This window comes from Cygnus atratus, chromosome 10 (assembly GCF_013377495.2).
Source record: "Cygnus atratus isolate AKBS03 ecotype Queensland, Australia chromosome 10, CAtr_DNAZoo_HiC_assembly, whole genome shotgun sequence".
NCBI lineage: Eukaryota > Metazoa > Chordata > Aves > Anseriformes > Anatidae > Cygnus > Cygnus atratus.
The window spans coordinates 19852619-19873882 of NC_066371.1; the positions used below are offsets into that span (position 1 = coordinate 19852619).

At 37.8% G+C, this 21264-nt stretch overlaps 1 protein-coding gene across 2 annotated transcripts in view; it reads right to left on the minus strand.

The window, feature by feature from the left end:
• Nucleotides 1-1348: 1348 nt before the first annotated feature.
• Nucleotides 1349-21264, minus strand: part of FAM120A (family with sequence similarity 120A) — a 53823-nt gene continuing 33907 nt past the window's right edge. Inside the window, exons 11-18 of one of the 2 annotated variants that reach the window (XM_035558208.2) lie at nt 19124-19373; nt 17656-17770; nt 13680-13889; nt 12544-12727; nt 11417-11554; nt 9805-9946; nt 6008-6104; nt 1349-3248 (exon numbers count right to left, since the gene is read on the minus strand). In XM_035558208.2, the coding sequence (XP_035414101.1) occupies nt 2937-3248; nt 6008-6104; nt 9805-9946; nt 11417-11554; nt 12544-12727; nt 13680-13889; nt 17656-17770; nt 19124-19373 (1448 nt within the window). In that variant the 3' untranslated portion in view covers nt 1349-2936. The remainder of the gene's footprint in view (nt 3249-6007; nt 6105-9804; nt 9947-11416; nt 11555-12543; nt 12728-13679; nt 13890-17655; nt 17771-19123; nt 19374-21264) is intronic. The other variant, XM_035558210.2, reaches the window with a different exon arrangement.

Below are 21264 nucleotides of genomic sequence, written 5' to 3' on the forward strand. Positions count from 1 at the left end.
GCTTCTGCCCGAGAAGACAGGTTCTGGCCTCCCGGGGGCAGTGCCAGGCACTGAAATGGGCCATGAAGGAAGTGCTCCGGGTAACAGGCACAAACGTAATGCAAGCCGAACTTTCACCATAATTTCTGGAAACAGTCAATGCATCGCTTTTTATCTGGGGCAATGATCTAGTTCATTTGCTGTACTTTCACATCCTGACTTCAGTCATGCTTGTGTGGATAGCTAGTTGCACTCCAGCTACACATGACAAATTTTGCAGGTTTAGTTACACTGAGGAAAGCGGTGAAGTCACTGTACTTCCAGCACATGGCACACAGGTGATATCTATGTAGGCAACATCAGACAAGATTTATTTTTGTTGACATCGATTATTGCATGGCAGTGACTGGTTTATGCTATAGCAGTGGAATACATCCTCTCTGCTGTTGCAAGAGGGGGCAACTGGTGCCTTGTAACTTCACCAGAGCAAGAGATGGAACACACACTCCACAGTGGGAGAATAATACTGCATGGGTGCTGGGCGGGAAGGGACACAGTCCCAAGAGCTCAGCAACAGAATCCCCAGCATAGCTGCTGTTATACCAGGAAAACTGCTCCTCTCCAGCTCACTTCACTTCTGAAGGGAGAGAGGAAGAATGATTGCTGCAATTTGCACAAAACACAGCTGCGCTGCTATAAACTGCATCTATAGTAAGAGCACAGAGCTGTTAATACTGCTCATGTAGACACAACATGAGATCAAAAACGCTCAGGGCAAGACTGTTTTTAACAATGTGTGTCAGGCACTAGAGTAAACAGATGAACATTTAGATAGAGACAGCAGACAATAAGGGCGTGCCTAGACAGAAAAGCTATTCTGATATCAACCTAGGTATAAACGTATAACTACTCCTGTTATGTCAGTACGATCCATTATGTGATCCATAATGCTCACATAACAGAATAATTTGCTCTCAGCTACAAGGAGCTGGGATACAAGCAGTGCTGATCATCTTGTATGTCAAACATAATACTGATGCACCACTGCAAGCACCTGGGGATGGCCTTTTTCTTTTTAAACAACTGTCCTTGTTATTTCTGTCAAATATTTGCATCTCATTAGCTATCTTGCATTTAAGAGTGGGCATCTGAAACAGCTGTATAAAATAAAAAGGACACAGCATTACTCTGATTAAGTGTGCTATTTCCCAGGAATGGCAGCATATGAAAGTTTTGCTTTGTTTTCTTTCTGTCTTTCAGGAGGACATAGCGTATGTAGTCTGCTAACTCAATCACTTTATTTGGGCATAGGAAAACTTTTATTTACAACATGTAATTAAAAAATATTTGACAAAAAAGGCATACAGTATTTTATACTAAAAGAATAAAGATTTTTATTAAGCACTGTAAGTTGCATTCAATAGCCTTCAAATACACCACACCACAATCCATCTACAACCAATCAAACCCAACAGTAGTTCATTCTTGCACAATCCATGAGTTGGGGCAGAACTCCCTTCAACTTACATTAAGATACCTACTTAGCTCTTGCGGGCAGGGAATGGGGAATTACACCTCATTTCTGATCACTAATGTGTGATGAAGAGCATCAGGAGAATTATATGAAAACGAATATAAAGAAATGATTCTGATTTTGAAGTACATTAAGTTTGGAAACACTAACAAAAACATCAAAATGATACAGGTATATTTGCTTATACTAAATTCTTGATGGGAAAGTTCTCAAGAACAAGCCATTTGTTTCCTGCTACAGAAGGGGGGTACTTTTTTTTTTTTTTGAAGATCAAAGCTTTTTTTTTTTTGTTTTTCACAGAATTTCATATTTGCTAATATGAAGGCATAAAACAGCAACAGAGAACAATAATGCATACAGCAATGAGTACACCAGGGTAACGTTGATATTCAAAACGGCTAGATAATTTTTTTTTAAGTTTTAGAATAAATGCAACAGAGGTCAATAATCACAAAATTTTAAGGTTAGAGCAAGATCAGTCAATGACTAAACATAGTTAACATCTTTTATAGGACTATTACTGATTATTAGCTTTTTGTTTTGCAAATGGGCACAGTACTTGTAAGAATGGAAGAAAGAGGACAATAACATGCATAATATTAACTACACACTTTAAAAATTATGAACCATGCAGAAGTTTAGCTCAAATAGTAGTACTAATGGTCTACGTCTGATTCAAAACCACATAGTTCATTGATCACGGATGCATGGTATTAGTCACAAAAAGTTTCAGAACACATTGTGTTTATTTTGAAAGGTCATTTGCATCTTCTATGATTTCAAGTTTATCTCCATTTAACTTGCTTGTAAAGTATGTATGATGTATATTTAAAATCAGCAGAACTGCAATATTACTCTATAATTTTTAGTTTCAATAGTTTGCACATTTTAACACAAAAGAACCACATCAACGGTGATGAAATTTAAGAAAGAAAAAACTGTGGTTGTGCCTTTTTCCCCCCATAATCATGAAATCAAAGCCTTAAAGAAAGCTTTATTGTGACACAGTAATGCAAAATCAAATATAATGGCATACATATGGTGCCAAGTACTAAAAATTATATTTTAAGCTATATATACTTAAAGACTGCCAAAATTTGTTTTCTTTATATTTCAAAAAACAAAACTACAAGCTTTTGTCATAACCAGTTTAAACTTTATGTATACTTCATTTTAAGTGCGGGAGTCAAATGCTCTTCATTCTCTTTCTTTTTTGTTTTATTGTAGCATTTTGACTACAACTGGTTAAAACTAAAAATGTGTTGTTTAAATCTCTGACATCAAAGAGGGATCCGAATTTCCAAAGTCCTCATTTTTCTCTTACGGAAAGGAAAAAATGTACGTAACTGTAGGCTCTCTTTCTTTCCAGATATTCCTAATCCTGACCCTTCCCAACATCCTTCACCCTCTATAAAAAATAAGTTTACTCTTCTTTTTTTAAGACAGTGGCCTCAAGAGTATCATCTTTATGGCAAACACTGTCTGCATTTAGTGCATTTAAGTGAGGATTTGTATTGCACATTTTAGAGTCATTACTCAAGGCACTTTCAGACTGATTGGAAGCCCTGATGTCTCCTGTATTCCCATTCATCTGGGAAGCTGGTTTTTCCTCATTCACAACTCCATTTTCAGCCAGGGATCCATCTGAAGACACAATTGAGGATTTAGATTCCTCTGATTTTGACTTAAGTTCTTTGGCTACTTCTTCTGCTGAAGCAGCATAAGGAGGTTTGCCCTATTTTTTAAGAAAAGAAGAAAATTACTGAAGAACCACTGCTATATATTTACAATCTGTTACAATGACACTATTAATAGGCAGCATGCAATGTGCAGAAGTATCACAAGTAAACACTGAATATTATGTACTGCTGAAAAACGAAGTGGCATACAAAATTAACATCAGAGCACAGACGTGAAAGGAATTTCAGATTTGAGTTCCTTCTAGCCGTGCCTTTTGATGTTCCTGTGGTAAAATGCACTTTATACTTTGAAGCCTCAGTTATTTCATAATGTAAAAGCTACACAAAAGTATAGAAATACCAAAACTGAGAAACAATATACAGCTTAACTCTGCTTCTTGGTTCATATACATTATAATTTAATGATATGATTACACAGTATTCAAATACAAACCAAAACTTATTTTTGCAGAACTTTTAAAAAGTGCAAAAGTACCATGCAATATTATCTGTACTAGTCTATACGCTTCTGAGGTTAGGCACGTGATTTCATATGAAAAGCATATAGCAGAATCTTACACAACTGAGTATAGCAATAAAAAACATACTTATGCAGCATTAGAATGTATATTTAGTTTTTAAGCATCTGTAACAATGAATTTTAGCATTCCAGAAACATAACAGGCTTTAAACAACAAGAAGTAAGTAGGTTGGGTTGCTAAGAAGCAATGTACTGCACTTATCTGTCACGCTGTTAAAGTCAAATACTAAGAAATGACTAAGATATGGATATCTTATACAACTTGAACAATAGCACACAGTTTCATAGTGTAATAATTCTGACATACTAAAGCCAGCATGGTTAGTACTCTCATGAATGACTGAAAGATTTTGCAGGTGAAAAACTTAAGAACTGTTGTTCTCTACTATCAGTATCATAAGCCTTGTTTTCTAGAGAAATCAGAAAATATTCTGGAGTAACATTGCATAGGAATATAATTGGCATATGAGAACAATGAGTATTTATCATGTGTGTAAATGTACTTTTTTCAGGCTTTAGTAAGCATTATATTTTAAATACATGCTTTTTTGTGTTTCCAGATCAAGAGTGAAAGATCTTATCTTGTGAAGAAATAAGCATGTCTTATGTTCAATAAATACAAACTGCTTATTTCCATCAGATTCTCCAACCTTTATCCATGGCACCTCGTAACCTGTATCAATAAAGCCACTGGATTCTCCAGGGAGGATTTTACTTGTTGCAAATGTGCATGTCCGAATCTGGCCCTACATCAGCATTCTTTCCTTAACTGCCCAGGTTTGTAGGACAGGGAAGCACACTGTTGCCAGTTAATCTTAACTGGGTATAAAAATCTACTTGTTATGTATTAAGCTTCCCAAATTCTCCCTACCACATGCATTTTAATCCATCTTTTTTATTTTTTTCTTCTTGTAAAAGGAACACATACTACAGTAGAGTGACTGACAATAGTAAAATTTGATGAGCTCAGGGCCAGTTTGCAGAAAATGTCACTATTTATCTTTCCTCTTCATATCACAGGCACAGTTTTAGACCAAACTACTTGCCATTACAAGTATTTACCATCCAAATCATATATTATTAATAAAAATGTGACTGCACAAACTTGCTGACAGTCTGGTAAGGCTGTCTACCATCTTACCTGCAGGTCCTTTCTGAACTACATTTACATATGTAAACCTGCAGGAAGCCCAGCATATTTGGGAACTCCTTCTCCAGGCTTGCTTTATTTCATGGGATTAAGTACTTGGAAATGAGATACTATATAATTAACAGTGATTTCTCTTCTATTTAAAGTACAAGAGCTAAAACTTTAAATACATAAGTACATCTATAGACAACACAATCTGCGTAAATAGAAATTTAACAAGAGAAGTATTTCCATTTTTACATCTAAAACAGCAAGTTTTACTTTAAGTTAATAGTTGCTTCATTACCCACTGGAGAACATCCCTTCTCTTACTGTCTGATACCTGCAAACATTTTGCTACTCTTACATTCTAATGTCTACATGACAAATCAAAGAATCATATGATATATTTATTCCGAAACTTTTCCGCCTATTTACTACCCACTCATCCATTACCCTTGGGATTTTCAACATTGAAAACTGCATAGCAGTAAGAACAATGAAAAAAGGGAGGAAAACACAACTCTGAAGCAATTCGCATTTAATATGAAACATCAGTTTGCTTCAGCTATATTTAAAGGATCCGTGGAAAAGACAAAAATTATGATCCACAGACTCTTTGTATATTGTCATCAAAAATGAAATTGTGTGCTCAGGGGGCAAAGACTGGTCTGTTGTTTCCTAGAAGTTTAATGTAAGTTCTTTGATTTGGAGCCATGCAGCAGCAAAAAATCTTCTACTGCTACTATTTTTTCTTCATGAGATTGGACTGTGGCTCCAGGAAAAAAAAAAAAAAAAAAACTGGGAAAGACTGGGGGTGGGAACAGAAACTGCTAATTTGTTTCAGCTTTGTATTTCTCCCATTTTTCTAAATTCTCTTCTACTCCCACAACTGGTTAGAACTGTGTAGGCACAACCTTCCTATCAAAATACATTTTCTGCTTCTGTCTTTATAACCAAAGTTTGCTTGTGATTGAGGTGCAAAACTAGCCTGTTGTCTTTATGTGCAGCTTACAGTTTCAACACGTAGGCAACTGTAAGAAACACTTTTATATTTTCAAGTTGTGCTTGTCAGTATTAGGTGGCCTGGAAGTCCATACCACACTAGCCTATGAACTAGAGGGTCAGGCACATGGCTTTATTACCTGAATTGCTCCCTGGCTTTTATAGCCTCTCCCATAGTACCTTCCGCCTCTTCCAAAAGTTCTTATCACTGGAGTGGAAATAACTCCTCTAGGACGCCTATAAGTTGAGGAAAAAGAAGAAAAAACGCACATCAACTTAATCTCAAAGTACATTAAATTTCATCTTGCTTGCAGAATGTTTTTTTCTAGCTTTACCGTCTAGTGACTACCATTTACATTTCATACATGACTGCCTAATTAAGAATTAGTGTTCTACTACTTACAAGTGTATGAAATCTAAAAAACTTCATTTTGCTAGCAGTAAAATCACTATTCCTATATTTCACTTTATGATAAACAATAACTAAGTACTTTCAAACTTTGCAAAAACATTTTCAAGATGTCAAGTTATCTTCACAGTCCTTTAAAAACAGAGCTCAAAATACTTTCACATTAAAAAATGTGCAAACAACTCAAACCACTTGAAAGGCTATTTCTCCCATTTAATAACACTCCCCACACATAAATATGCTAGACAGATAATTTTGAATTCTCCCATCAAAACTGAAGCAATTTTTTATTTTGCCTTTCTTCCTTTTATCTGATTTCTTCTAAAAACCTGAGGGAAAAAATGTAGGCTTCAGCCCGATTTGCCATGTAGCAATATATCAAGTTTGGATGCTTTTAAATGGGAACCTTCCAACCAGGATACATCAGGTGGTGGCTTTTTGATTTGATTCAGTAAAGATTAGATCAAAACAAACTTTCACTCAGTTAAAACTTTTAATGCAATCAATTGCAGAAATGCAACTTCCTTCATTGTTGTGTCAAGAACTATTTCTTGCCTAAAACTTCTTTTTGTTATCTCTACTGGAGACAGGTGATTGCTCTACTTTTCCTCCAAATCCCCTGCCCAACACCGGGAGGTCGCAACATGAACACCGACTCCCCTGAAGCTAGCACAGGGCAGCCAGATGCTGCTGGATACTTCTGTGTACCCAATGTTTCCACATGCTTAACATCCATATACCTACTGTTTCATCATGTAACAATTCCCATATGCCAGTAAGGTCCCTATGAGCTGTACAAATAACAGCTTAAAGAGGAATGAAGATTTTGCTCAGTGCTCCTATTTCCTGCTGCTGCTATGCTGTAGCAACCCAGTTAGGCTGAACTGACAAAGCAGAGAAACACCGGTCTGTGCCATGCGAGTCTTTCCTCACACATTGCAGATTCACACACACACACATTGCAGTACAAGAAATTAAATACTGGATTTTCAAAGTCAAAGCAAAGGATAAGGAGGAAAGAATTGTGTTTTATGTTTAATGACTCTTACTGCATTCTTTCCAAAGATTTTAAGATGACTTACCTGTTCCTTTTTTTTTTTTTTTTTTTTTTTTTTTAAGTGGTGAAAGTATACCCTTCAGGAAACTGAATAATAGATTTTTCCAACTCAGATTAGTATCACGCTAGATATACTAATGGATCAAAGCTAGTTAAAAGCAGCTGGTATAATTTTATATAAGAACAACATTCAAGTTCAGTGTTGCGCAGACATAAGACAATGCCATAAACAAGCTTGACATGATCCCCTCTGCTGAAACAGATAAAAAATGGAAAATAATTGTGTACAGCTAGATGATAAATTGCAGTCAATGAAATGTGCTCTTTCCTAGTCAAGTGTTCATTAGTAAGAAATGGCATCTGCAGACAAGGACCCCAATCTTTATAATACTTGGTATAATACTTGGCTTTAGATTGAACAATAAATAGCATTAGCGTTTTCCTACTACGTTTAATTTTCATACAAACTAAAACAACAAACAGCTAACCTGCCTGTGGTAGCTTTTCCTCTTTGACTAATTCTAGTAATTCTAAATGTAAAGAATTTAGTATCAGTTATGATTTAACATAGACAGGAAGATCTAGCTCTGGCAGCTTCCTTGTCTTTCTGAGGTGACAACTTGCATCCAAACCTAACTGGCCAAAGGTAGTGCTTCTGACAGAAGGAAAACATCAGGTATTTTAAGTCCTAACTCAAAAGCTACTATTGGAGAACAGCATTTCTCTGCCATAAAGGTACTTTATGGAGCATAAAGGGGCAATAAAATCCTGTTAGTATTGTGACTGCTACCCAGCTAAGGAGGGAAATTAACTTGAGACTTTCCAGTGTTAGTTTCTGGCTGCTGCTGTTTTCCATAAATTCATGCATTTGCTTCTTCAGAAAATGGAGGAACTGTTATTTTATGAAGTCAATGGTATGTATAAATGTAAGACAGATCTGAGCCTGAAGGTGTCTCCAGATAACCACTCAGGGTGCCTCACTCTGACAGCAATCTTGATTATGGCAATATAATTTACCTGGACATTTTTCACAAGCAGTAGTGCAGTCAGTGTACTTAACTGAAGGAAAAAGCTCTGTAGTAGTCCATCCACGGACTGGAGAATTTGTAACCACACGTTAGCCTCATGAAATGTTATTTTGTCCACTAAAACTGAGGAGAAGGATTAAAATATGCAAAAGAGTCTTGTGCCTCAGCACATCCCTGAGCTGGTCTGCTGCTCCAGAAGAGCACAGGTGTCCTATAGGTCCTGCTAACCTGCACAGCCAGTTACCTTAGGAGAGCTGTCTGAAGTGTCTAAAACAGCACTAGAGGCATATGTTCTGGCAACTGAATCCCAACCTTGGGAATAAAGTGTGCCTAACTAAATTTGCACCCCTTAAGGTGTCAGCTCTGTTCTTACACCAATGCTGTCTGCTGCTGCTGAACTTTTCATCTTTGTTTCTGTTGTTTTTACCCTTCAGCTCTCGCCTCTCTCCCTTGTCCCGGGGCTTCAGGTCTAACCATCTCCTCACTCAGTCCAACAAGACAGGCATTCACACAGTTCATACTGACTTTAGCACTATGCTTAATATTGCACATTTGACTTCATTAATGGATAGAGAGGAATTCAAGACTTATTCTTTTAGTGTAGAAATTTTATTATTCTACGCAGTTTGAGACTTATTCTTTCAGACACTTCCTGGCTCAAAACCACATAAATATACCTAATTTACTCCATTCCTTTAATATAGTTGACGAGACATGTAATACATTCATCACATAACTTTGGGACAGTTTACTGTAACAGATGCAATCTTAATCAAAGACGACAGACAGCTCTGTGATGTGAATAATAAACCCATGGAAAAAACAATCTTAAAACAGTAAAACACTAGATATTCCTGCACAAATTATTTATTTTTCAGAAATGTTGTGCACATGTAATTTCAGCTGTAGTGAAGCGGAGTGAAAGAGATGAAGAAATTAGCATTCTTTTAAGCACATCTCCCATCTTGACAGTAGCAGTGAACTATTAAACCTAGAAATGTCCTTGTTTTCAGCTTCACAGAAGAATTACATAATTAAGCTATTAAAAAATTTATCACACTTGGTTATAAATGTTCTACCATGACAAAAAAAATTGAATGCTGTGACAGTTTTGATCAGGTATAAGGTATTTATTGATTTCATGTAAGGGAAAGCCCCTGAGTCATCTTCTTGTACAAAATGATCCAGCTCATCTCTCAGATTCAGAGTATGAATGTTTTTTGCACATAAAAGTGCTTATACTCATCTGAATAACTGATTAAAAACATCTTAACATGAATGTAATCGCTTTTCTTGAATACTCAGTGGGTATAATTTGTGTAAGGTATCCTAAAATGTGTTGCATGCAACTTCTAATGCCTCCAACTTTCCCCCGTTTTCCTTTTTTTTTTTCCCCCAATCATTAAATGACATGAAAAGTACATTCCACAAGACTGCACTTACCCTCTCGCTGGTCCTCCCACAGAAACAACCTGCAGAGGAAATGGCCCTCTACCCCCTCGTCCACGTCTGCTTCCAGCCCAATGGCCGACTACAGTGCCGGCAATTTCAAGTTTCCCTCCCTGAGAAGGAATAGGTTGGACTCCTGCACATAAAAGCAAAACCAAAACTTGATCTTCACATTTGCAACATTAAAGTTACTAATGAATGGAAAGCTTGTTGGTTCAGATTACATGTACAGTTTCCTCTTTGGATATTGGTAAACTATTTTTCATTCTGTGTCTTTCAGAATAACTGTAACTTTAAAGAGTCCTCCCCTCCATCTTTTTAAAAACATGTATGAATTTTGCAAAGAAAAAATGATCTCGAATACTTCAGTTTCAGTAACTAAAAACACAATTTAAACAAGCATTGAGAAACTGAAGTGAAATTTTACAAGTTATCTGAAGATTTTTTCCTGCAATCCTAATGAAGTGGTTTTTGAAGGCTTACAAGCACTTTTTAGTGAACATCGAGTATCAGCATAAGACACAAAGATGACCCGTAAACAACTTATTAGGCAGAATTATCTATACTAATGCTAAGCCTTAATAAAAATATAGCATTTAAACTGATCTCAGTGTAAAAGGCAGGTTTATTCTTCCACCTCCACAGAAAGCAGCTGAAATTGCTACTGTCCAAAATTTGAATATAATTTTAATTCACGTTGCTCATCTTTACATCTGTGTTGTGCACTTAAAAATCAACACTAGGGCGAAACATAGTTCAAGAAGGTAAGTACAGCTGAGTCAGATGTTACTGGTAAGACCATCAGCACTGAAAGGGTTACAAAATACAGCATTTACACAGCCACGATTAGTCATCAAACGTTAATCAGTAATTTAGTTCCTAGTATATTAAGTTCAAAAAGGTTTGTACTTCCCTGTACAAGTCTTTCAGCTTCAAATGCACGTTATTTACGGGGGCAAAGTTACTCACACAATGAAGCATTAGAGGTATGTGCGCTCTTAGAATAAAAGCTCAGAGGCCAGAAAGAACAGCTACACGTATGGAAAAATTCCACCCGAAACAAGGGATTGGAATTTGCAGATTTCCATTGTCTCACCTCGTATAGGAGAAAAGCAATGGACACACAAATGTGTAAGTCAGTCTCACGCCTACAACCACACTGACACTGACGCCAGCAAGGAATGGGTTAGCAGTAACTGAAGTCAGTAACTTCTATACTGTGTTGTTTTACGAAAAGCTCAATTGTCCCCGCATTTTAGGAAGTGACTGTTAATAGGTTCCAGCACAGTTCAGCTCACGACAGACTGCACCCTCACATTTGAAAGCGCAGGAGACAGAAGGGCTCGTTGCGTTTGCAGCTATTCTGTGCCCGAAGGAGGGTTTCTAGGCGCAAGAGGCTGGCACCGAGGGGTGCGTGGGGCCGGGACAGCCCGGGCAGCAGAGCGGAGAGCACGGCCTCGCAGCAGCCAGGCCAGCTGCGGAGGGGGAGAGCCGAGATGGTTAGGGAGAGAGGGAAACTGGAGTCAGTAGGAAGCCTCAGACCAAACCGTAAAGTGAAGGAAGCTGTTGCCAGAAGTTCTAAGAAAAGGGTTTGGGGTATAATTACCGCCCTGAAACTTGCTAGTCCTGTTGCTGTCATTGCCAGAGAAGGCTCCGGAGTGTCCTGCCGCTGCCGCCACCCGGAAGGCCCGGTAAGCACCTGTGGCTACTGTTTCCCCATAAGGGCCTCCGAAGCCATAGACTCCTGTTAGACCCAGGGTAAAGAAAGACAGGGGAAAAGCTGTGAGGGGGGCAGGCATCTGGGAAGGCCCCTAGCAGGGCCACTGCTGCCTCCTTCCTTCCTCCCAGCGCCAGCAGCAGGGGCCACGCTCCTGTGCACCGGGTGAGAAGTGCCTGGGCCCAGCCCAGGCCTACGTGGTGCCTCGGGGAGCCCTGGCCAAAGCCCTCCTGCTGCTTTCGGCGAGCACGGGCTCTCCCGTCCACAGGGAGTGGGCCTTCTGCTCGGGTTTGGAACAGCTACACCAGCCTCTACGGCGCAACGAGCACACAGGTGCTTGCAGCTACTTTTTGGCAATGAGCTTCAATGGCTACAGTGGTGGCACCCCAAAAAAGTCTTGCTCTGAATGGCCAGCATCGATACACTACAGTCCTATGCACCTGGTGGTGGTTTTGAAAAAGGGAATCATTCTACAAACAGCCTGGAATGGTTTAACCAGTGCTCTCCAGTATTTACACTCGAGGGTGCCAATGGTTAAATGACTGTAGCAAAATAGAGAGGGGTGGGGAGGAGGAAAGGTTGTTTTCAACTCAGAGTTAGACTGCGTCCATTCATTTAGGTACTCTTCATATTTATAAACACGAACATTTTGAAGCAAAGTACAGTTCATTTAAGAGCCTTTTCATATCATCCAGTGTTGATCTGTTCCTTTTTTTTTTTTTTTTTTTTTTTTTTGCTTTTTCATACAATAGCTGTAAAAACATTGTGGTCTGGCACAGCTACTAAAAATCCTTATGGAAATATGCAGCAATACAACACATTCCATGATGCCAGGCTACAGCTAATAAAAATAACAACAAAATGCAGTGATTGGCACAGGACAATACGTGCCGAACAGTTGTTTTTATGTATTTTTCCTATGAAATTGAACAAGCAAATCAGTTCAATTTGGGGAATGTGAAAAACAAGGTAACGCTTCACGCCCATGTGTTTTGCGCTGCTGCCCCATCACTTACCAGCAAAGCCTCTCCCCCTGCCCTGAGGTGGTGGGACTGGCCCGAAGTGTCGAGGATACATAGAAGCTGGATAGAAAGGCATGGCAGGTGGAGGTGGGAAAGGGAGAGGATGGTTCTGCCTGGAGAAATTTAATCCTTCTAGGATGCTCTGACGCATCTTTTCAACCTTGGCTGCCTGCTCAGCCTAGGAACAAAGAGAAGGTCAGAAACAGATGTTAGAATTCTGGTTTCAATTGTACAAAGCTATGTTCACAGAACAAATTCAAAGAAGAAAGCAAAAGAACAGAGGAGTACATAAGTACCACAAGGCTAGCTAGTAAATTACAATAATTTATCTTGCATACCTACTAATAGCTCAACGATATACCATGTGTTCACAAGAAAATCCTTATTTATCAGTAGAGAGATGGAAGTCTAAACTGAGACAGTTTAGAAGTTGAAAACACCTAAATTTTAAAAGTTAAAAAGGGTTTTCCAGAAATTAACTGAGAAACTTCAGTGTATAGTCTTCTGAAAACTTAATGCAGCCCTTTAAACATTAAACAGAATAATCATCGTAAACCTGGACTGCAAAACAAAATTTGTCTGGAGACTAACAAGCCTGAGTGTGACCACAGCCAGCATCAACATCTAATCTAAAAGGAGCTTCCCTTGAGTCAAAAGTAGGAAGTAAGCTGTTTTGTTAAAAGATTTCATACCTCCCAAACAGTTGGGGAAAAAAAGTTTTGGTCACTCGGTAAACTGTTAATTTTATCAGGTTCCATTTTTACAGTTAGGTAACTTCAAATGAACTAGGTATATCAAAAATCTAATTCAGTTGTATTTTATGATGGCTGTAAGAAATGTGAAGAGATTTTGAACTTAAGGACTATAAGAATGACTTCACACTCTTTAAAATAAATCAGAAATTTCCTTTCATTGTAAAACCATGGCAGCTCAGTCCTTTGTGACACACTTGCTAGCTCAACAACAGAGTTAAGAGAGTAAATAGAGCTGACAAGTACCTATTAGCCATCCACTCTGTATATCCCTTTTAAGCAGAGAGATAATGTGTGAAGTAAATGACTGATAAAACACACCTAACATTTCTGAAAATCTAGCATACAATATTCTGTCACACGTCTGCAACCACACACCTGACCATCACAGAGGTCAATGAGCGGAACTTTCTCCCGGCTTGCTTTGATGAGCTTGGTCTGGAATAATTTTCCATCAAAATACATCCACGGACAGCAGTGCTCCCACGGAATTGGCTGCCCACAAGCATCGTTTGCAAAAAGTGCCATATCGACACCACTCATAAATAAAGCAGACAGCTGAATTCCTCGGGGATCGAGATTCTCAATCTGTTTAAAAAAATAGTTTATTTAGTAAGATAATAATGTGATATGATTCAAAGTTATTCCAATAGTTGCATTATTTTCAAAACTCTCGAAACCAGAGTGATTTTAAAAGGTTATCAGACTTTTCACATGTAATGGCCAGTTTGACTAGAAAAATCCATGGGAATCTATAACCTGTATACGCAAAATTGCGATACTCGGGAAGGCTGCTGTTCCCATCCATCAACTCCAGAGGCGAGAAATAAAAGTAAAAAGCTATTTTCTTAACAACAAAGCGTAAGAAATTATTTGAATTCAATTCATTATCAAGAAGTCAGTAAAAGCTCTAAGTAAAATACACATCTTGAATTTGCGGCATGTAGTGTCTAAAACACATCCGATGCATACTTTAGCTGCAGTAATATCATTGATAAATATACAGTACTATACAGTACAGTTTTTCTTTTTTTTTTTTCCCAACAATGCTGAACCATATTAAAGCAAAGAAAAGCTTTACAAGACATTTATACGAAATCAGCAGTAGAAAAGTTCATTAAAAAATTCACTTCAAAGAATCTTGTGCTTCTGTGATTTTTTTTAAGGAAAGTTTCAGGAATGAGCTCTATGTTAGCATTCAATTTTAATTCCTACATACCACATTTCCTTTCCAATGCATTTAATAACGGATTTTATAATAGCTTGGTTCAAGATTTTGCTATGTTAGAATGTGTCTCCTATAAATGAAGTGATATTTTTATGAATATGACAACTGTATGATGCAGGATAGGTAAACAAAGGTAGAATTACATAGTGACTAACAGCTGATGGGGGAAAGCAAAAAGGATTTGCTTGCAGCAAATACATTTTTAGCTTTAGAATAAGAAAATATCATCACTGCTGTCCTCTAAAACACCTTTGAAAATACCATCCCCTTCTTGGGAACATTTTAAAGACCTTGGTATTAAATTTTAAAATTAAACTACATTACCTTCCTTATGCATAAGCAACCTTTAAGATCCAAAAGACTATCCAGATCATTTTGCAGATATGCAGCTGGATTCAAACTCAGCTGCTCTTTCTGTCTGACTTCAACAAAAAGAGAAGCAGCTGCTTCATATGAAGACAGTAACAACAGCACATGAAACATTGCATCTTTCAGTTAACCAAGACATATTATGCAAATCATCCACATTACTCTTCATGTATGATTTAAAATTAATACTTGGAGAACAATTTCTATTAAACAAAAATACTGTATGCTATTCATCACTTGCCTTGTCTCTGCCTTTCATTTTGTGTTGGAATGTAAAAAATATTTTTTCTAGGAATTCCTCTCTTAGATCTCCAAGACCAGCAATTTTCACAGTGGGGTTTCCTCCTCTTTGCATCAAGTCTTTGATAACTCTTGTATATAACTTTCCCAAAATCTCTGCCCCTGCACGTTATGTGTTTATTGTGCTGTGTTTTGAAAACAGATATTGAATGCTACATTGCCGATACTCTGCTGTTTTTGATGCATCCAGCCTTGCCTACAAAACTGTCGTTAGAGTTTCCACTGATATCTACAGGTACAATTACTCCCCTTTAGGAGCTTGAGGTAGATATCTTAAACCATGCTCTCACTGAGACTTTGAAAGACTCTCCCCTCCTACTCTGCTACATCCAGTGTTTGTCACCTCAGATAAGACCATCTGTATTTCTTCTGAGCATACAGGATAACTCGCTGTCAGTTTGTTCCTTTGGCAGAGGTTTGCCACTGCTTCTCTGAAGACAAAGCACTGCTCCTCACACCATACCTCATACAATTGCTGTCGTCTTACAGCCAGAACCTCTGAGATTCAGAAAGGCCCGGTAAGCACACAGGGCTTCCAGCATGAATGTCTACCTTGAAAAGGAGTTCCAGCAAACATCTGAACGATTCTCTTGACAGACTGCATTTACATTTAGCCTCTGTTCAAGGAATTTATGCTAAAGAGCAATACTCAAAAATGCTGTTCTCGAGAGCCTAATATGCTTATAATTCATGTTACCAGCAATCCAGTCTTGAGTGCTGAAGCAAACAAGTGGTCCTGCACGAACTCATCAGATGTTCATTGTAGCTGTCCTCCTATGTATTTCTTCATATCTTTTTCAACAGTGATAGAACAGCCAAATAAATTTTTCCTGTTGGATTTTTTTTTTTATTCTTCAGAATATGGGAAAAGGAAGACAATTTAATTTTTCTGTTAACTCTGCCATTAAGATTGGTAACATGAATTCACTAGTTGCTGCGTGACAAGTTCAAATAGATTGTGTAGTGTTTTCTTCCCCTGACACTTATTAGTATTTCTATGGCTAAGGTGTTGGGTTTCCACAAGCAGATTGATTTGGTTTATAGACTGAGAAATCCTTGCCAGGTTGCTACATGCAGGAATGCAAGCCAGACTCTGCTCATCACCCATAGAAGAGAAACAGTCACTTGCTGGCTTTAAAAATGCTCTTGCTGACTAGGTTTTAGTGGCAAAATGTTCCTTAGAAAAGCCTAATAGATGAAATCTGCATGAGCTTAATAACGGTTTCTTCCGGGAAGAGCAATGCTAGGACTGCTGCTTTTGTCTGTGCCCCTTTGCAGTGTGTACCTGCGAATATGAGTAACTTGAAAAATACATACCCGGCTTCTCCTTGCCAATTTAACTAAAGACAGCATGTATCCAAGCACAGCTGGGAGCAGAATGGATAACTAGACTTTCCTGACTTAAGCCCTATATATGAAAAAGACCATTCAAAATGATTTCAACAAAAGGTTATGTGATGAGGTGATCAGCATCTCCCCTCCTTTACTATGTTGATCATGAAAGCAGACAAGAGATCAGATAGATCACTTCCAGTTATCCATTCCTTATACATCCTAATACCTCCCAGTACTTCTAGTTATCAGATACACTACTTGATGTAACCTATGCTATGTAGAAAACCGTATCTATAATTATTTCCATTCAGAAAAATGTTTGCTTCAAATGAAGGGCTAAATTCTACCATTTTATTCAGAGTAGAGATTTTTTTTTTAGGTTCTAAACAAATTTCTAAGAGCTAACAATGTAGGACCAAAAACCAAAGATCAAATCTCGTATTTAACTAGAAGGCTGGAAGAGGAAACTGCACTGTGAGCATGTGATAGCTGGGTGGAGAAATCCTCTGGAGTAAGAAGATGTTGCACAGACTGACAGGCATTCTGTATTTACAATAAGGACACTACACTAAACAACTTTATCTGTATTTATTTCATCTAATACTACAATATTAGAAGAAAAGAAACTTTGAGATCTTAATTTTTAAAATCCTTAAAATAATTTTTCTACAGTTCTGTATGTTTTCCTTTTATAATCCTGCATTTTAGCATTCAAGATTATGCAAGGCATTCTCCATTTCTTCTTCATTTAGCTGTAAAAATCATCTGAACGCTGAATCATGAAAAAATAGCCAAGTTTGTATTTACACACAAGGAAAAAGGTCTCTTTAATGGAAGCATATTTGTTTTACAAATTCCAAAAGACAATTAGTTAAACAGTGACAGGAGTTCTGTAATATAAGAACATGTTTAAAATTTTACTTATTTACTCAGTGAAAGAAACAGGACTGATTATCAATCTTCGCAACAATTAAAAATATGAAGATTACTATTTTGGAAAGTGTATGTAAACATGCGAGGCTTTTGGTGAGACAGGCATTTATGCATCACCTGCTACAGTTATCAACGTGTGTCAGCTGGAAATAAATCTCTTAAGTTATGGAAATTATAGTTAAGAGCTACCTTTAGTTCCTGAAGCTGGTCAGGTTCATAGAGCTTTGGAGACAACGCTTGGGCAAGAAAAGCATCAAGTTCCTGGCGACGAAGTATACGAACTCCTGGCCACTGTACCATATACCTACAGAGGAAGCTAGTCATTAGCCAATAGTTTCCTTTAGCAGATAAATCAAGCGGCATTTTACTTGATCAGAAGTCAGCAGAACGCAACAACAAAAACAGAAATATTTTTTGTTGTCTAGATTTCAATAGTTAGAACTGCCAAAATGTTAAATAGATTTGAAGATTAAAGATCAAACCAAAGACAGACTGGCTGTGAATCACTTCTGCAATTCACAACAGAATGACCTGCTTCCAAGTGAAGAGGTAGAGGACAGGCCACTGAAATAGAATTTAACACATAAGCGGCTTCTGATACACCTAAAAATAAAATAATGTTAAGATTATTGGTCTTTACAAAAAAAACCCTAATGGTAAAAAGATTTTGTGAACATGGCTTCCAGATAACATGCTACTCAAAAATGCCTTAGTGAATTTTATGGTCTCCACTTCAAATAAGTAGCCAATGAAACTTCATGTCTAAGTAAACAACAATTTATATATGCCATATGTCACAGGAAAGAAACATGCTATCCAAACAAATGAGTAGCTCTGCTTTAAGATACTATTTGTCTATTCTTTTGTATAGTTACTACTCTAAAAGGAGAAAAAGGACTTTTAGTGCTCAAAAGGCAAGACATAATAGGGTAGAACTGAAGACAAATTTACATTTATCACTCTCAAAAATGGCTTAAAAATTCTCCTGTGCAACAAGCCAACCCTGCATTCTGCCAGATTTATAAGCTAGTCATACTGAAATAATCACACCTTCCCAAAAAGGTGAGCAACTTTCATTTCTAGTTCAATTTTCATTCTGAAAATTAAATAAATATTTTGGACCTTGTGACTTTCTCTTTAGTAGTATACTTCAAGTGTTGGTTATCATCATCTCAACCAGATGAGCAACTCTATCACAGGGAACCTAAACACACCATAGGCAGACTATCATTCACATCCACTTTCAATCCCAATAAACTGTTAAACAGCTGTTCTCTGAAGAGCTTGTTATTTTGCTTTACTACTTCACCAACACAGCCTCTGAGACTCCGATTTATTTTTTTTCTTGAAGTTGAAGCCTTGAGTATAGTAAGGGTAAATTAATTCAAATGCTACAGTGGCCTCTTTGCAACACAAAATTTTTTTTTCCTCTTCCTTTCAGTTCTCCAGAGACTGAAGAAAGAAATCTTGAAGTATACAGCATGCTTTAAAGACTGCCAAAAGTGACGTTCTAAAAATGAAACAAACCCAGTGAAGTTGCAAATAGGAATTAACACCTTCTATACTCAGTTTAATACAAAAGTTAAATATATCAGAGAGTTCATGCTGAAAAGTAAAACCTTTCCTTCCTTCTGTTTTACCGCAAGGTAACACTGACCTTAGTACACAACAGAGCACCATAAGATGAGTGGGCACATTAGTTGGATTGAGCATTGCTGGTGTATCTGATCTCATACAAGCCAAAAATGCCCTCATTCTTCGGTTCTTATCTTCCACTGCTTTTCCCAGCCACAGCTTCTTCAGATTAGGACAGGTCCATTCCCTGAATGCAAGTGCTTCCACCAGCTCAGGGGTTTGTGGAGATTTTCCTTTGTAAGCAGCCCATTCCTTAATTATCACTGGTGAAACTATAACATGACAACAATTGAAAGAAAAAGAACTCAGAGTTAAGAAGTATCACATATTGAAAACTTTCTATGCAAGAGACTTTGATCCCAAAAGTATCGCTTTGAGATTGTGATACATCCTGATCACACTGTTGTACTGGCAAGTCAAATTCTGCACGGACCATCCTTTAATTACCATCACTTACAAAATAAGTGCATGCAACCAAGTGTACACTAGGAATGTTACAATAATTATTTTCAAATCGATATGCAATACGTTCCTCTAAAGTATCTGCATCATTGATCAAAAACCTACAGCAATACGATAAAATCAGTACATAAATACAAATATTTTTCTAGATGTGGTCTTTTAGGAACAATATGACCTTAGTGATTTTATTTAAATCAGATTTAAAGCTTATGTCATACTTCTTCATAGTTGTTCAAATACTGCAATGGAATTAGATCTCAAATATGGGTTTATATGTTGTTGTTTTTTTAATTAACATTTTACAAAATTTGCACATGCCTTTCAATTTACAGCACTGCTTTTTATGAAGAGGTTAGTATTTTTTGTCTGCTATGCTGTCTTTCACCTATGAAAACTGTGTTCAACTCCATATTGCTGCTAAAGCCCCTCCCTTCTTTATGTTTGACGGCAACTAAAACAGAACACAATTTAAAAAAAAAGTCAAGACCGAGAAATGATATCTTTGGCCTTGGAGTGACCCCAAGTTTAACACAGCTCAAAATTTGTTTGCACCCTTCTTAACTCAGAGCCCAGTTATGCAGTGTGGAAAGACTCAAGGAGCTTGTTAGTGAAGCTTCAGGTTACAGCCCGGAGAGATTCCTCCGCTAGCAAAGCGGCACAGGAGAACAGACCTGCTCTTTCTGCTGGAAGCCTTTCGGTTAGGGATTGAGAGGAGAGTACTGCTGGTGCCAGGATGGCTCTCACAGCTACAAAGTCTCCTTCAGCAATCAGACATCAGCTTTGCAAATGATTTCATAATGAGGGGCAGGCAAACCATGGCAGAGGCCATGATCTGGATTATAAAAAAAGCTCCAGAATACCTTAAAGCACACCCTCTCATACTTTTCTGGACTAAAACTACTCCAGCAGTACAGCTATGTTTTATAGACCTCAGGCTAAGTTTTACAGATAACACGCAGCAATGAAAATAAATATTCTGATATATTTAGTCGGTAGCCTCACGACAAAACCACGTTCTATTTTGGTTGCTCCCAGTTTTTATATGCCGCTCAGCTATTTAAGACAGGCTTTAACAGCCAGCAGAGCTACTCTGTTATTTGTGCAGGGTGTATCACGCTGGTGTTCACTTCTTGTTTAGGCCTGGGACAGTAAACATGGACACATGAAAGGACGGCTTTTACAAAGGCTTTCAAATACTAGTTTAATTGCTTTAGGTCTTGGAAGCAAGAGGTACTTTTGGACCAAAACCTCTTAGCTCTCCCAGCAAATGGCTAGGGAAAACAATGAGGCTACTATGCAGGACAGCTTAATCTGTTCAGCAGTGAAAAAGCCAAACCGTTGACAATTGACATAAACCAGTTATTTGTGTTTTGGAGTTCTTCTCTTCTTCCCTTCAACCTCCTTTTGACAAGGGAGACAATACTCCCAGCTACACTCTGTTTCTCAGTTTGGATGCCCCTCCAGAGGGGACTAGATGCAAATTTTGTGAACACACATCTAAGCACCCTCAGAAGACCACCCCTCCAGCTTTCACCACTCCTCTAACAGCAGACTACAGCAAGGAGACAGAGCTTTACAGAACACAAATGTTCTGTAAAAACAGAACAAAACCCTTCGTTTTCACTCAAAAGGTACCTTCCTCAGTAATACCATTATCTGCTGGAGATCCACCCTGGTTTCAAAATTACGCCAAGCAATGGT